The sequence below is a fragment of the Anomaloglossus baeobatrachus genome, chromosome 7 (assembly GCF_048569485.1).
Source record: "Anomaloglossus baeobatrachus isolate aAnoBae1 chromosome 7, aAnoBae1.hap1, whole genome shotgun sequence".
Lineage (NCBI taxonomy): Eukaryota > Metazoa > Chordata > Amphibia > Anura > Aromobatidae > Anomaloglossus > Anomaloglossus baeobatrachus.
This window is the reverse complement of record NC_134359.1, coordinates 145,527,824-145,545,465: the sequence shown is the minus strand read 5'-3', so window position 1 is coordinate 145,545,465 and position 17,642 is coordinate 145,527,824. Positions and strand designations below refer to the sequence as shown.

The following is a 17,642-nucleotide window of genomic DNA, read 5'->3' as shown; positions in this document are numbered from 1 at the left end:
GACTTTCCCTGAGTCACATGGAGTGTCTGTGCAAAATTTCGTGATTGTTCATGCGACGGTGCAGATTCCTTTAGAGGACATACATACATACACACACACACACACATACACACTGAGCTTTATATATTAGATTTATAAAAATAATGTGTGATGTGTATCTATGTATGTCAGTGTGTATGACTGTGTATAGATTTATGTCTGTTTATATGTTTTTGTGAATTTCTCTTTAAGTGTATATGTGTGCGTGTGCCTGTATGTGTATGTATCTGTGCATGTCTATGTGTGGATGGGGCCCACTGAGACTCTTTCGCCCAGGGCCCACAAAAACCTAGAGCCAGCTCTGGACTCAGGCATGTTAAGCAAAGCTTCAGCAACGATGCTGCAGATGAGCACAAGGCCCCTGCTCGCAATCAGGCGGAGGACTCCCTAATATCTCCATGTTAGTATGCTCTGTACTGTACAGACTAAAATACTTATAGCAGGCGGAGGACCTCCTTCTAATATCTCCATCCTAGCCTGCTATATACTGTACAAACTACAATGCTAACTAGCGGCGGAAACCCTCCTAATATCCCCATCCTACTCTGCTCTGTCCAGACTAGAATCCTGCTGCAGGCAGAGGACCTCCCAATCGCTCTATAGTGCGCACAGAAAATCCCTAATGATCTCCCTATAGCCCCCTGTCTGCCCCTCCTGTTTCTACAGGGTAGTTCCTCAGATCCCCGCCTGTCTTCTGCTGTGTCCACCAATCGTCAGATCAGAATTTGACAGCTGCTCCAGCTAACCAATGAGGACGGCGCATCATCCAGTTTCCACCGCCTGCAAACAAAGCGGATTGTACACGGTGGCTCCCCGTCCCTCTCTCTGAGAACAACTCTGCAGACGATCATCATGATCCGTTTTGGAAGATCGCTAGTAATGAAACAAGTGATTCTGGACAGCAGGCATTCCTGGAGAACAAGTGCCGGAAAATTGAGAGCCAGCAGCAGAGTAAGCTCCGAGTATGGCGGAATCGCCACCAGCGTCAGAAGGTTGTGGGTGACTCAGTTATCGCCATCTAGGCGCTTCTGCTCCAAATCTGAGGATTCCACTGAGCAAAAAGGCGCATTCCAAGTAACGACAGAGCCGGGCACAGATCCTGTGACCAGTCCTGAGAAGGATGACAAGTAAGTAATTTGATCTCTGCTGTTATTGGTCTGCGCGGTTAGTACACACGTCATGGTGGATGATCGGGTGTTCCTGTTGAGTAGGGTGGGGTACATGGCTCAGATCAATGTGAAACGTTCTGGTATCTGTGTATGACGGTTGTTTAGCGGGATCTGTCCATAGAAGGCTCAGACATCAGTAAGTGTTAGGGATGCACAATCCACACTCACCTCTGACCTGTCCTCTATTCCGGTCACAGTGCCCCCCGCCGCCTGCCAGGGTGTGCCCGACCTGTGCTCAGCTGGCCGGCGCGGGCCACCACTGTGTCCTGCTATGCCCCATCCATTGCACTGCTCAGGAGTCAGCGCAGAGTAGACAAGTAACTGTCCTGCAGCCCTCAGGTGCTGATGCTCAGATCAATTAGGCTGTTCACACAGCGTTTTTGCAGTTTTTGTTCCCTTTTAGGGTATGTGCGCACTAGGCGTTTTTTTCACGCTGCTTTTTTATGTGCGTTTTTGTCTCAAAAAAACGCACCCGCGGCAAAAAAAACCGCGGCGTAAACGCATGCGTTTTTACCGCGTTTCTTTGCGGCGGTTTTGCTCACTGCGTTTTTAATCAGTGAACAATGCCATTAAAGATTGTTGATGAAAAAAAAAAAAAGGTCTGATGTCATTTCCTTCTTCAATATGTTCTTCATTGTATGCAGGAGAGCAGACAGCAGCTGCAGAACTACAAGGCTTAGCATCCTCCATCCAGGACTGTATGCAGGAGTTTTTTGGCCAAAAAAAAAAAAAATGTCATGGGCTTCGCTATATTTTTGTATGCTAGCCAGGTATAGCAGGCAGGTACGGGCTGCCCCCAACCCCCTGCTGCCTATTTGTACCTGTCTGGCAATCAAAAATATAGGGAAGCCCCCCTTTTTTTTTTCATGAATTTCAAGAAATAATTAAAAAAAAAAAAAATCACAAAGGCTTCACCCAATTTTTGAGTCCAGCCATGTACAACTACGCAGCTGGGGATTGGAATCCGCAGTGCAGAGTGCCCAAGCTTTCTGGGCACCCCCGCTGCGAATTGCAGTCCGCAGCCACCCCAGAAAATGGCGCTTTCATAGAAGCGCCATCTTCTGGTGCTGTATCCAACTCTTCTAGCTGCCCTGGTGACGGGTGACTCGCTGGGTAATAATGGGGTTAGGGCTAGCTGTATATTGTCAGCTGGCCCTAAGCCCGAAATTCATGGTGTCACGCCAATATTAGACATGGCCACCTTGAATTTCTAGTAATGATAAAAAAAAAAACACAACACACAGAAAAATATTTTTATTATAAATAAAACACAACACAATTAATGACTCCATCTTTATTGAAATAAAGCAACCCCCTCCGCAGTAATCCTGGGTCAAGGGTCCCGCGCCGTCCAATCTGGATCCAATATCATCTGATCGGTTTGCTGGAAGGCAAAGCGATCAGATGATGTGTCAGGTTCAAGGACGTGAATCACATCACACAGCAGCTGATTGTATAAAAGCCGATTATACAATCAGCTGATGCATCAGTAGGAAAAAAAAAAATACTGAGTCACATCTGTGCTGCTTACCGGCAGCTCCTGGAGCGATCGGATGAGAGTCTGATCCTGTCCCATCGCTGCAGGAGCTGCCGGTAATCAGCTGATGAAGTCTCCTGACGGCAGGATCAGCTGATAAGTTAAGCCGGCCGGGCGCTAAAAAGCCGGCGACACCGCGAGAATTACGATCAGCTGATGCGTCAGGTGACTGCATCAGGTGATCAGCGCCAGGTCCTGCAGGCATCGGACATACCCGGGGAGACTGCACACAGCCGGAGCGGCGGTACCGGGAGAGGAGCTGGGAGCGGACATAGCACCGGGACCCTGCAGACAGGTGAGTATGACATTTTTTCTACTGTTCACTTTTGTTTTCGCCGCTGCCTCCATCTCCCGCCCAGACATGGCGCCGCACGGGAGCTGACATGGCACCGGGCGGGTTGTTGAAGCAGGGGTGGCGGTACCGGGAGGATTCACACTTTCTGTGTTTACCAATAGAAGGAATCCTCTTCCTGTACACGTCACTTTAGTACCCACTCCTTTCGTTTATAGCTGCGTTTTTAGTCATAGAAACGCAGCTATATGCGTTTTTCATTGCGTTTTTGAACATCTCATTGAACTCAATGGGTGAAAAACGCAGTGAAAAACGCAGACATAATTGACATGCTGCGTTTTTTTTTGTGGTCACCACAAAAACGCAACTACAAAAAAACGCTGTGTGCGGACAGCAAAAATGAAAACTCATAGACATTGCTGGGGAAGCAATGTCACTGCGTTTTCAGAGCAAAAACGCGGTAAAAAACGCCTAGTGCGCACAAGGCCTTAGGGTGCGACCGCACTTTGCTTTTTACTCGCTTTTTACCTGCTTTTTCAACTGCAGCATTTAATGGCAAAATGGATGTGTTCTGCTTTTCAAGCAAAGTCTATGGGAATTTGGGTTTCTTGTGCGCACTATGCAGTTCAAACTGCAGCCTTTTTGTGGCAGAACTTTGGGCAAAAACTCAGCTTTGCAGGGCAAAACCCAAATGGCAAAAACAATTGACATGTCAGTTGTTTTTGCCATTTGGGTTTTGCACTGCAAAGCTGAGTTTTTGCCCAAAGTTCTGCCACAAAAAGGCTGCAGTTTGAACTGCATAGTGCGGTCTAGGAAACCCAAATTCCCATAGACTTTGCTTGAAAAGCAGAACACATCCATTTTGGCATTAAATGCTGCAGTTGAAAAAGCAGGTAAAAAGCAAAGTGCGGTCGCACCCTTAGGCTACTTTCACATCAGCGTTTTTTGCCTGCAGGCAAAAAAAAAAATCGCAAACCACATATGACCGGATCCTGTGGATTGAATGTGCAACACATGCAACTGCAATTGTTATTTTACCGGATCCTTCTGCAGCGGGACACAGAATTTATCAGCCGGCACTGGAGTCAGCTGAACTCCTGATCTCACAGCAGGTTGCAGGATGCAGGTTAACAGCAGTCACTGCCTTCTGATCTGAGCCATGTACCCCACAATCACATGTGACCGTGTGCGGGCTGTGTGGTCAGGAGTTCAGATCAGCTGACTCCAGTGCTGGACGAACTCAACTGACCTCACATCCCGCACACTCTGTGATGGATGCAGCGGGACGCAGAACAAGTAATTGGCCGGCACTGGAGTCAACTGATCTGATTACTTGTTCTGCTGGCTGTGTGGTCAGGAGTAGGGATGAGTGAGCAGTAAAATGCTCGGGTGCTCGATGGGCGAAGCCCATGTTAATTTTTTTTTTTATTTTTATTCATTAAAAATGAAAAAAAAAAAAAAACAACAAAAAACAAAAATCCCAAACATATAACCCTAAGCCTGTGGGCTCCCACTGCATTTTCTATTGCTAAGGTTAACCCAAGCAGCTGCTGGCTGCTAACCCCCTCTGCTTGGTGTTAACTTCCCTGGCAATGAAAAATCCAGGGAAGCCCTTTCTTTTTAAATTTTTTTTGTCCAAAATCTAAAAAAAAAAAAAATTACGTGGGTTTCGTTATATTTTTGTACGCTAGCCAGGTACAGCAGGCAGGTACGGATGTCTACTTGTACCCGGCTGGGAACCAAAAATATAGGGAATCCCTTTTTTAATTATTTCATTAATTTCATGAAATAATAATAGAAAAAAAAAAATGACGTAGGCTTCTCCCAATTTTTGTGTCCAGCCAGGTACAACTAGGCAGCTGGGGATTGGAATCCCCAGCGCAAAGTGGACCAAGCTTTCTGGGCCGGGGGGGCTCATGTACATAAAACAGGATCCTTCCTACCAGAATGCGGTGACTTCTGGTAGAGCAGGATCCGGCGCTCATTGAACTGCATTGCAGGTACCGCCGCAATATGAAGGATCTGGTGAGATGCAGTATTTTGTCCGTAGCGTTTTTGAAAAAAGATAAAATACCGCATCTCACAAGATCCAATGTATGCCGCACGCAACCACATGTGACCGCATCTTGCCGCGATTCCATTGCAAATGCATTGAAATGACAACGCATTTGTAAAGGATCCGGCTTTGCTGAAAAAAAAAACCAAAACGCTGATGTGAAAGTAGCCTTACCAAAACCTTCTCTTATGGCAGGATGTCTCCTGTAAGTCATCTGTGGTTTTTGTGGCAGTTTTTCAGCATTTTTTCTATATTGTGGGTGGTTTTCAGTGCAAAACCATGGCAAAATGCAGCAAAGAATTGCCATGAAAAAAATGCTGCAAAAATTGCAGTTGGTTATCAAAACAGGAAAAATCCAGAGGTGGTGTGTGTGATTTCTGAAATCTCATAGACTTTGCTGGGACTGTAAAAAGCAGCATATTATTAGCATGGATTTGCAAAAAACCATGCTAACAAATGCTGCAAAAACGCCCTGTGTGAACATAAGCTTACTGGTAATTTTTGTACTCTTTAGTCACCATCCCCTCCCCCCAAAAAAGAAAGGGAAAAAAAAAAGAAGAGTCTAATAATAATTCTCACATTAGTAAAAATTACAATAATGCATTGTGAATTGATCAGAATGCTTTTGAAATGGCATCTCAGGCAAGAATGGTCATCAGTGTAGGAACCCAAATGGTAATTTGTTCTTTACTAATTCGTAACTGGTGTGTATTAAAAGGGTCTAAATCAGGGGTGTCAAATTCACCGAGGACCACATGAACATCATGGTTGCCTTCAAAGGGTCAGTTGTAATTGTAAGAGCTTGTAACGTCGCTACAATCAACAACAAGTGGGACACAATTGTGAAGTTGAACGAAATGCATTGCTTATTTTAAACTTTTATAAAAAATAATAAACTGAAAAGTGGGGCGTGCAATATTATTCGTCCCCTTTAAGTTAATACTTTGTAGCGCCTCCTTTTGCTGTGATTACAACTGCAAGTCACTTGGGGTATGTGTCTGAGTTTTGCACATCGAGAGACTGAAATTCTTGCCCATTCTTCCTTTGCAAACAGCTCGAGCTGAGTTAGGTTGCATGGAGAGCGTTTGTGAACAGCAGTTTTCAGCTCTTTCCACAGATTCTCAATTGGATTCAGGTCTGGACTTTGACTTGGCCATTCTAACACCTTGATATGTTTGTGAACCATTCCATTGTAGATTTCGCTTTATGTTTGGGATCAGTGTCTTTTTGGAAGACAAATTTCCATTCCAGTCTCAGGTCTTTTGCAGACTCCAACAGGTGTTCTTCAAGAATGGTCCTGTATTTGGCTCCATCCATCTTCCCATCCATTTTAACCATCTTCCCTGTCCCTGCTGAAGAAAAGCAGGCCCAAACCATGATGCTGCCACCAGCATGTTTGACAGTGGGGATGGTGTGTTCAGGGTGATGAGCTGTGTTGCTTTTACGCCAAACATATCGTTTGGCATTGTGCCCAAAAAGTTCGATTTTGGTTTCAACTGACCAGCGCACCTTCTTCCACGTTTGGTGTGTCTCACAGGTGGCTTGTGGCAAACTTAGTTTAAACAACACTTTTTATGGATATCTTTGAGAAATGGCTTTTTTCTTGCCACTCTTCCATAAAGGCCAGATTTGTGCAGTGTATGACTGATTGTTGTCCTATGGACAGACTCTCCCACCTCAGCTGTAGATCTCTGCAGTTCACCCAGAGTGATCATGGGCCTCTTGGCTGCATCTCTGATCAGTCTTCTCCTTGCTTAAGATGAAATTTTTGAGGGACAGCCGGGTCTTGGTAGATTTGCAGTGGTATGATACTCCTTCCATTTCCATATCATTGCTTGCACAGTGCTTCTTGGGAGTTTAAAGGGGTGGTTCACCCATTTTTTTTTATTATCTCTGAGTGTACCTTACCATTATAGGCATTTTCTGCATTGGCTTCTATTTGCACTTCTGGCACTGAGCGGCGCTATCCTGCACTCTCAGTGCCGGTCACATGACTCCCTGGTGCTGTGGACACTAGTATCCTCTTACGTCCCGTCACATTCCGGGCTCTCAAACTTGACGGGTACGTCAGAGGATGCGGCACCACTCAGATTGATTTTACAGGGCTGCGGGCGGTGACTACCGCACGTCACAGCCCAGCATCGAGGGGTGGATCCGGAGGATGGCACAGTGTGGAGCGGTGAAGACAGCTTAGCATCCGGCAGATGGTGAGGCACGGGGCGCCTGTGTGGAGTACAGGGGGGGTTCTTCAGCTGAAATCCCCCCCCCCGTCACATAAGTACTGATCTCACTCTCCACCCGCCCGCTCTGCTGCGATGTCAGGAGAACGTGTCGAGTGCTGTGATCATGTGCTCCTCCCACCAGCACTATAGGATGCAGCAAGACACTTGACAGGCTGGTGACATGCAGCACCACATGTGTCAGAGCAGAGCATGTCACCGCTCTGTCACCTGTCCTGCTGCATGGGACCAACTGTCTCCACTCTTTCACCTCCACCACAAGTCACAGAGTGGAGCAAGTTGGTGACAGAGCACCCCCCCTTTCTCTTCTTCCCCCTCTTCTCTGCCCCTCTTTTCTTCCCCCTCTTCTCTGCCCCTCTTTTCTTCCCCCTCTTCTCTGCCCCTCTTTTCTTCCCTCTCTTCTCTGCCCCTCTTTTCTTCCCCCTCTTCTCTGCCCCCCTCTTTTCCCTCCTTCTCTGCCCCCCCTCTTTTCCCTCCTTCTCTGCCCCCCTCTTTTCCCTCCTTCTCTGCCCTCGCTCTTTTCCCTCGCTCTCGCTCTTTTCCCTCGCTCTCGCTCTTTTCCCTCGCTCTCGCTCTTTTCCCTCGCTCTCGCTCTTTTCCCTCGCTCTCGCTCTTTTCCCTCGCTCTCGCTCTTTTCCCTCGCTCTCGCTCTTTTCCCTCGCTCTCGCTCTTTTCCCTCGCTCTCGCTCTTTTCCCTCGCTCTCGCTCTTTTCCCTCGCTCTTTTCCCTCGCTCTTTTCCCTCGCTCTTTTCCCTCGCTCTTTTCCCTCGCTCTTTTCCCTCGCTCTTTTCCCTCGCTCTTTTCCCTCGCTCTTTTCCCTCGCTCTTTTCCCTCGCTCTTTTCCCTCGCTCTTTTCCCTCGCTCTTTTCCCTCGCTCTTTTCCCTCGCTCTTTTCCCTCGCTCTTTTCCCTCGCTCTTTTCCCTCGCTCTTTTCCCTCGCTCTTTTCCCTCGCTCTTTTCCCTCGCTCTTTTCCCTCGCTCTTTTCCCTCGCTCTTTTCCCTCGCTCTTTTCCTCCGCTCTCGCCCTCCGCTCTCGCCCTCCGCTCTCGCCCTCCGCTCTCGCCCTCCGCTCTCGCCCTCCGCTCTCGCCCTCCGCTCTCGCCCTCCGCTCTCGCCCTCCGCTCTCGCCCTCCGCTCTCGCCCTCCGCTCTCGCCCTCCGCTCTCGCCCTCCGCTCTCGCCCTCTTTTTTTCCCTCCGCTCTCGCCCTCTTTTTTTTTTCCCTCCGCTCTCGCCCTCTTTTTTTTTTTCCCTCCGCTCTCGCCCTCTTTTTTTTTTTCCCTCCGCTCTCGCCCTCTTTTTTTTTTTCCCTCCGCTCTCGCCCTCTTTTTTTTTTTCCTCCGCTCTCGCCCTCTTTTTTTTTTTCCTCCGCTCTCGCCCTCTTTTTTTTTTTCCCTCCGCTCTCGCCCTCTTTTTTTTTTTCCCTCCGCTCTCGCCCTCTTTTTTTTTTTCCCTCCGCTCTCGCCCTCTTTTTTTTTTTCCCTCCGCTCTCGCCCTCTTTTTTTTTTTCCCTCCGCTCTCGCCCTCTTTTTTTTTTTCCCTCCGCTCTCGCCCTCTTTTTTTTTTTCCCTCCGCTCTCGCCCTCTTTTTTTTTTTCCCTCCGCTCTCGCCCTCTTTTTTTTTTTCCCTCCGCTCTCGCCCTCTTTTTTTTTTTCCCTCCGCTCTCGCCCTCTTTTTTTTTTTCCCTCCGCTCTCGCCCTCTTTTTTTTTTTTCCCTCCGCTCTCGCCCTCTTTTTTTTTTTCCCTCCGCTCTCGCCCTCTTTTTTTTCCCTCCGCTCTCTCCTGGCATGGTCAGTACAGAAATCTCTCAATCGTGGAGTGGTGAGAGGCAATAATAAGCATGGACTCCCTACTGTGTCTGTGTATTTATTTCTAATAAAGTATTTTTCTCTGTGTGTTTTTTTTTTTTTTTTTTTTTTTTTTTTTTTTTTACCCTTTATTGGAGATTTTTAATGGCCAGGTCAAACTTGTCCTGACATTAAGAATCTCGGGCTTTATACCAGCTGGTAAAACATAGCTGGTATTAATCCCTTATTACCCAGCGTGCCACCTGCCACCAGGGCCACTGGAAGAGTTGGATACAGCGCGAGAAGATGGCTCTTCTATGAAAGCGCCATTTTCTGGGGCGGCTGTGGACTGCAATTCGCAGCGGGGGGCCCAGAAAGCTTGGGCCACCCTGCGCTGCGGATTCCAATCCCCATCTGCCTAGTTGTACCTGGCTGAACACAAAAAAATGAGCGAAGCCCACGTGTTTTTTTTTTTTTTAAATTATTTCATGAAATTCATGAAATAATTTAAAAAAACAAGGGCTTCCCTATATTTTTGATTCCCAGCCGGGTACAAATAGGCAGCTGGGGGTCGGGGGCAGCCCGTAGCTGCCTGCTGTACCTGGCTAGCGTACAAAAAATATGGCGAAGCCCACGTCATTTTTTTTTTTAAAAACGTTTGTAGGCAAAAACCTTTCTAAAAATAAAAAAAATCTTCCCTGGATTTTCCATTGCCAGTGAAGGTAACACCAAGCAGCGGGGGTTAGCAGCCAGTAGCTGCTTGGCTTACCCTTAGCAATAGAAAATGCAGCAGGAGCCCACACTTTTTTTTTTTTTTTTTTTTTTTTTACCCCTAACCCTAGCTAGGGTTAGGGTTATGTGATTTTTTTTTTTTTTTCTTTTTTTCTTTCAATTAATAAAAAAATCGACATGGGCTTCGCCCATTGAGCACCAAAGCATTTTACTGCTCATTCATCCCTACTCCTGACCACAGCACCAGCAGAACAAGTAATCAGATGACTCCAGTGTCGGCCGATTACTTGTTCTGTGTCCCCCTGCATCCATCGCAGCATGTACAGGCTGTGAGGTCACATCCGTGTACCGTAAGCGCAGAGCGAGAATCGCAATAGCCGATAACGGAGGAGAGAGGGAAAGAAATCCCTCCCACCCCCTCCTCAGTGCTGGCCCGCCCCTCCTGAGTGTCGGACCGCCACCCCGCAGCTGAGGTCTGCTCGCACAGTCTGACCTCAGTCGCAGGGACACACGCATGACACTCAGCTCTGCTGTACTGAGCTTGAGCCGAGTGTAATGCGAGGCCCCAGCCTAATCGTCCGACACTTGAGTCAGCTGATCTGAACTCAGCTGAACTCCTGTACACATGTGATCGGCAGCAGGCAGTGACTGCTGTTAAGGCTACATTCACATAACTGTTCCATTTTTGCGGCCCGCAAAAAAACTCCTTTTTTTCACGGATGCATCCATGTGGCATCCGTGTGACATGCGTTTTTTTTTTTTTTTTGCGGACCGCAAAAAACTGAAGCAGCAAGAAAGATAAATAGATGAGTAGATATAGACATGGATGGATAGATATAGAGACAGAGATGGAGGGATTAATGAATTAATGAATAGAGGGATAGATAGATGAGAAAGACATATATAATGTCCCACCTCCCTGCATATTCTAAGCTGGCACCCTTTTGTGACTTTCATGTGGCACTAAGGTGCTTAGCCTTGTATTTAGCCAAAAAATAAATAATAATAAAAAAATTACCGTACATGTGGTCCCCCTATCTTTTGTAGCCAGCTAGGGTAAAGCAAACTGCTGCAGCCTGCAAACCACAGCTGGCAGCTTCACCCTGGCTCGTAATCCAAAACAGAGGGCACCCCACGCTGTTATTTTAAAATAAATATATAATTTAAAACAAAAAACACGAAATTGGATCACCAGCCAAGGTAAAGTGGACAGCTGTGGTCTGGTATTCTCAGACTAGGGAGGTCCACCGTTATTGGACACTCCCCAGCCTAAAAATAGCAGGCTGCAGCCGCTCCAGAAGTGGCGCATCCATTAGATGCGCCAATCCTGGTGCTTTGCCCCAGCTCATCCGTTGCCCTGGTGCAGTGGCAAACGGGGTAATATATGGGGTTGATACCAGATGTGTAATGTCTCCTGGCATCAAGCCCAGGGTTAGGGATGTCAGCCGTCCATCAGATACCCGACATCACCAACCCAGTCAGTAATAAAAAAACAAATAGACAACAAACACATTTTTATTTGAAAAAACACTCCCCAACACATTCCCTCTTTCACCAATTTATTAGAAAGAAAAACAAAGGTCTGGTGTAATCCAAGGGGGTCCCACGACGATCCATACCATAGTCAATGTCCCAGTCAATGAACAGAATGTTCCTTATTGGCTGGGAGAGCCGTGCAGTGACCTGAGCTAACATCAATAGGTTAGCCCAGGTCACTACAGGGCATGACGAGTGCTGCTGTCAGGAGGTTAGCGAGGTTCATTACCTGCAATGATCGCTGAACTCCTGACAGCAGCACTGTCACTGAGTTCAATGACCGCCACCTTCACAAACCAAGTATCGCGAGCGGCCCGTGACATCACCACTAGTCACAGTCTTGGGTCGACAGCGAGAGGTGATGTGACAAGCGGCGGGCATAGAAGGCAGTGACGACCGCTGACGTCAGGAGTGCAGGACTTCATCACCGCAGGTAATGAACTAACTAACCTCCTGATGGTAGCGCTTGTCATCCCTGCGGCTGCTGACACTGCAGTGCGGGCAGCCGCGGGGCTGGGGCTGGAGTGGGACACAGACTGCACGGGCACCCGACGGAAGTCACACGGAAGTGCTTCCGTGTTGCTTCTGGGAATTTTGCAGACCCATTGACTTGTATTGAGTCACGGTTCGTTATTACGGAACGGAATAGGACATGTTCCATAATAACGAAGTGGACATACGGCATCCGATGTGTTTTTTTTTTTTGTACGATTGGATGCACATGGAAGTGCTACCGTGTGCCATCCGATCCTACACAAAAGACATTGAAAAGATGGTCCTGTCCGTTGGTCCGCAAAAAAACAGGAACGGACAGGGACAAACAGAACGTGAACGTCATGTGAATGAGCCCAGATGCAGCTATTGCAGCGTGTGCGGGCTGTGAGATCAGGAGTCAGCTGATTCCAGTGTCGGCCGATAAATTCTGTGTCCCGCTGCAGAAGGATCCGGTAAAATAACAGTTGCATGCGTTGCACATTTAATCCACAGGATCCAGTCATATGCGGTTTGCGGTTGTGTGCCCACAGGCAAAAAAGCGCTGATGTGAAAGTAGCCTGCAAAATGCATGCCACACGGATGATACGGATGACACACAGACTAGGCAAGAGGGAAAAAAAGCAATCTCATGACTGTCACAAACCACCGGGGGGGTCACTCAGAAATCCCCCGCGCTGGCTACCAGTACGTCACAATCGGGGGGTAACAAGTGGGGGTCACCCCTCCTTTATACCTCCCGACCGACAGACAGAGCACGTGACGCGCTCTCTAGCGCCCCTCTTATAGTCAGGCAAATTATGGAATTGCCCGACCATAAGCAAGGAGGCCGCTATACTACTTATGCCGATTATTGAAGGGTCCCCGGTGAGAGTAAGGTATATATTCCCCCCGACCTCCGCGGGCGGAATATATAAAATCTCCCCGAATCTCACTGGCCTCCCCACAATAATCCTTGGCACAATTCGCTGCCACCAACCGATTTACGGTAACTATTAGCCGAACACACAGACGTGGGATTCAAGATCGAGATAACAGAACAGCCCAAGATTAATTATATAATTTAATCAGCCTAAAGCACACTAGAAACTACAATATATACAATAGGGAATCTACAGAATATACATATGTCAGAGTACAGTTACAGATAAAGCATGGTTTACAAACAGGTATGCAATTCACTCAGTTACCTTGTGCGTCTGGCCACAGGGGGGCGCTGTAGACCAGGTTTCCAGGAACTCCCACAGATGTTTCCTACACGTGCCCCCAGCGAAAAGAACACTGGAAAATGGCCGAAGTAGGGTTATCAACCTGGGCCAATCCAGGTCCCCTCCTACCTTAGTGACCTCAGAGGGAGCACTGCTCCACCCCTGGCTTGAGTTATGGACAATCCACAACATGGAATATGGGCCATAACTTTGCCTGGGAGCGTCGTAGGCGGACGCCAATGCTCTCATTGTGACAGTTATGAATTTAGCTACAGAACGAGGGGACTCATGACCTGTCTGCCAGTTCCCCATTGGCTGATATCACGCCTGGGGCATTTCCCAATGTCCTGCTCCCATAAAAAGGGTGTGCCGGCATCGTCCGCATGCGGAGACACCATTTTTATGGTTGCCATATTTATCGGAAATATGGCTTGCGAGATATGAACCATTTTTTACTGGAGTCGTTCTGTCTGGCTATTTCCATAGCCTTGCTAATGAGATACAACTCTTGTTACAGGGTGACGGCAGGGAGTCATCCTGTGTCCATTGTTCCCACACCACCTCATCTCCATATCACAGGACATGGCCATGGAGGTGTAAGTGGAACACTGAGAACAAGAAGGGAGGGGGCACTGCCAGGGAGTGATGAGGGATTATGACTGGAGTCATAATTCATCTTCATATCCCGGGATTTGCCTCACACCTCCCCCCTTTTGAGGGCGCTAGGGGGCAGCACACTCCGGTGTTCCCCCGTGCGCCCGTCCGCGACCTCTCCTTGTCGGGACAGCCCGTCTGCATTACCGTGGTCACGGCCCCTTTTGTGGCGAATGGTGAAGTTGTATTGCTGGAGCGCAAGGCTCCATCGCAACAATCGCCCATTCGTCCCAGAGACGGTGTGCAACCAGCTGAGGGGATTGTGGTCCGTCTCCACGATGAAGTGGCGCCCGTATAGATAGGGTTGCAGACGCTGCAGGGCCCACACTATGGCCAGGCACTCCTTCTCCATCGTGGAATAGGCAACTTCCCTTGGTAACAGCTTCCTGCTCAGGTACAAGACTGGGTGCTCTTGGCTCGCAGAGTCCACCTGGCTGAGCACCGCACCGAGGCCGAAGTCACTGGCGTCGGTCTGTACTACAAACGGCCGCGTGAAGTCGGCTGCCTGTAGCACGGGCGGGCTGGACAGGGCGTCCTTTAGGGCCCGGAAGGCTGTCTCGCAGTCCATTGTCCAATCGACTGCAGAGGGCAGCTTCTTCTTGGTGAGGTCCGTCAAGGGCTTTGCCAGGCTACTATAGCATGGAACAAACCTCCTATAGTACCCAGCGGTCCCCAAGAAGGACATCACCTGCTTCTTGGTCCTGGGGGTGGGCCAGGATGCGATGGCTTCCACTTTCTCAGGCTCGGGCTTCAGTGTTCTCCCACCTACCCGGTGACCGAGGTACTGGACCTCGCTCATGGCCAGCTGACACTTTCCCGGCTTGATGGTCAAACCTGCCCGGTGGATCCGCCTGAGCACCTGTGCTACATGCTCTAGGTGGTCCTCCCAGGTGGGACTGAAGACGGCAATGTCATCCAGGTACGCGGCCGCGTACCCTTCAAGTCCCTTGAGCAGGGTGTTGACCATCCGCTGGAAAGTGGCAGGGGCATTCCTCATCCCGAATGGCATCACCGTGGACTCGTACAGTCCAAATGGGGTAATAAAGGCAGAGCGTTCCCTGGCCTTGCGAGTCAGGGGGATCTGCCAATATCCCCGGCTCAGATCCATGATGGTCAGGTACTGAGCCCCGGCCAACTGATCGAGCAGGTCATCGATGCGTGGCATTGGGTACGCATCGGCGACCGTGACCGCATTGAGCCCCCTGTAGTCCACGCAGAACCGAGTGGTTCGGTCCTTCTTAGGGACGAGGACTACAGGCGAGGCCCAAGCGCTGTTGGATGCCTGGATCACCCCCAGCTTCAGCATCTCGTCAATCTCCTGGCGCATGTGTTGCTGCACCTCCAGGGAGACCCGATATGCTGAACGCCGGATCGGGGGATGATCCCCAGTGTCCACGTGATGGACAGCCAAGTTAGTCCTTCCGGGCTGGTTGGTAAACAACCCCCGGAAGGGGTGTAGGGTGGCCCACAGCTGGGACCGTTGGTCCTCCAAGAGCTGGTGGCCAACCTCCACATCCTCAATGGATCCGCCTGCCCTAACCTGGGCTAGCATATCCAAGAGGGTTTCCGCTTCTCCCTCCTCGGGCAGGTTGCACACAGGGAGTGCACATGCCTCCCGCTCATGATGTGCCTTCATCATGTTCACATGGAAGGGCTTCCGCCTTCCACGGGCAGGGTCCAGGGTGACCAGGTACGTTACAGGGTTGAGCTGCTGGTACACGAGGTATGGGCCTTCCCAGGCTGCCTGAAGCTTGTCCTGTGGTACGGGGACCAGTACCCACACCTTTTGACCCACTTGGTAGGTCCTCTCACAAGCGTTCTGGTCGTACCAACGCTTCTGATCGGCCTGGGCTTGAGCCATATTGTCGTGTACCAGTTGCGTCAAGGCCTGCATTTTGTCCCGGAAGCGCATGACATACTCGATAACCGACACTCCAGGGGTGGCCAAATCCCCTTCCCAAGCCTCTTTCACCAGAGCCAGGGGGCCCCGCACACGTCGCCCGTACAGGAGCTCAAACGGTGAGAATCCTGTTGAGGCCTGTGGAACCTCCCGGTAAGCAAATAACAGGTGTGGGAGATACCGCTCCCAGTCACGCCCATGGGAGTCGACCAACATCTTAAGCATCTGCTTTAAGGTGCCATTGAACCGCTCGCACAGGCCATTAGTCTGTGGATGGTACGGGCTGGCCACCAGATGTCGCACCTGGACTTGCTTACAGAGGGCCTCCATCAGCTGGGACATGAATTGGGTCCCCCGGTCAGTGAGCATTTCCTGGGGAAAACCCACTCGGGAGAAAATCTCCAGCAATGCGGTGGCCACCTTGTCAGCCCGAATGGACGACAAGGCCACTGCTTCTGGGTACCGGGTGGCATAGTCCACTACCGTCAGTAGGAAGCGTTTCCCGGAGCTGCTGGGGATGGCCAGCGGGCCGACCAGATCCACAGCCACCCTCCTGAAAGGCTCATCGATGATTGGCAGAGATACTAGTGGGGCTTTGGGGCGTGGCCCCGCCTTCCCCACTCTCTGACAGGTTTCACACGAACGGCAGTAGGCAGCCACATCGGCCCCCATTTTTGGCCAGTAGAAATGCTGGTTTAACCTGGCCTTGGTCTTAGCGATCCCTAGGTGTCCGGCCATCGGAATCTCATGTGCGATCCGCAACAACTCCGTCCGGAACGGATAGGGTACCACCAACTGTCGGTCCCTGGGCCACGCCTCCGGTGAACCCTGCTGGACCGTGGCCCGGTACAGCCGTCCTTGGTCCCAGACCACTCGCTCCGGGTCCGAGTCCGAGGGAGGCTGTGCCGCCTGCTCCTTAAGAGCTTTCAGGCTGTCGTCAGCTTCTAACGCTGCCTGAAACCCCTGACTAGATGTGGCCAGAATCGACGAGACTGTCACATCTTCAGTCAGTACCCCGGGACCTGTGTCCTGGCCTCCACCTGACTCGGCTGCCACTTGGTCAGAAGGGGAAGAGCTATCGGACCTCCGGGAGGCCCCTTGGCTTCCAGCACTCCCACTGCGGGTGACAGCGGCCACAGCCGCTGCGACCGTGGGTCGTGCCTGCTCCTCCTCCGTTCCTGACCAAGTCGCCGGTTCAGGCAGACCTACCTGGCTTCCTGACACCCCGGTTGTGGGGGAACCATGCACCGAGATCTTACCTGGGAGCACTTCCGCTCCTGGACCGGCCCCAATCTCACCTGCCTGTTCCCCTCCTGCAGCAACAGAACCCCGCTGTGAAATCTCTGGGGACCCCACATTTGCTGTGGTAGCCCCCACCCCACACACTGGTCCTCCCCCTGCAGCACCCTGCTCTCTGCTTATCCCTGCAGAGGGCAGCAGATCCCAGCTCACAGGCTGATTACTTGTAGAGGCATTGTCACACCTTTCTCTGACCCCCTCCCCTGTCACAGCTGCAGCTGTGTGTGTGTCTATGGTGTCTATGCAAGCAGAAATATCAGAGTTCACTCCCTCCTCCCTTACATCATTCATAGATAACACATTAACATTGTCCGGAGGCATGTCAGTACTGGCTGAAGGTTCAGCCCTTGGTTGGGGCCCAAACTGGGAGGTTATCTGCCCCAAATCTGTCCCAAGTAGCACGTTTGCGGGGATCCGATCAGTTACCCCCACCTCCCTCACCCCTCGCCCTGCGCCCCAGTCCACATAAATGTCAGCAACAGGCAGCGCCGGGTCAATGCCTCCAATCCCGGAGACAGCGAGGGTTTTTCCAGGGATCAAGTCTTGGGGGGACACCATCTCAGGCCGCACCAGAGTCATCTCCGAGGCGCTGTCTCGCAGTCCTATGGTCACAGACCGGCCGACGGTGACAGGTTGGAAGCTGTCCAGGGACCTACCACCACCCCCACCCACACAATACACCTTGGGCGGCCCTTGGGACGGG

General features: G+C 50.3%; 1 protein-coding gene across 3 annotated transcripts in view; it reads left to right on the top strand.

The window, feature by feature from the left end:
• Positions 1–780: 780 nt before the first annotated feature.
• The window catches only part of LOC142245214 (glutaminase kidney isoform, mitochondrial-like), a 1,837,395-nt gene continuing 1,820,533 nt past the window's right edge, over positions 781–17,642 (top strand). For 2 of the 3 annotated variants that reach the window (XM_075317734.1, XM_075317731.1), the window contains exon 1: positions 783–1,166. In XM_075317734.1, coding sequence (XP_075173849.1) covers positions 892–1,166 — 275 coding nt within the window. In that variant the 5' untranslated portion in view covers positions 783–891. Of the gene's footprint in view, positions 1,167–17,642 lie in introns of all 3 variants that reach the window. The other variant, XM_075317733.1, reaches the window with a different exon arrangement.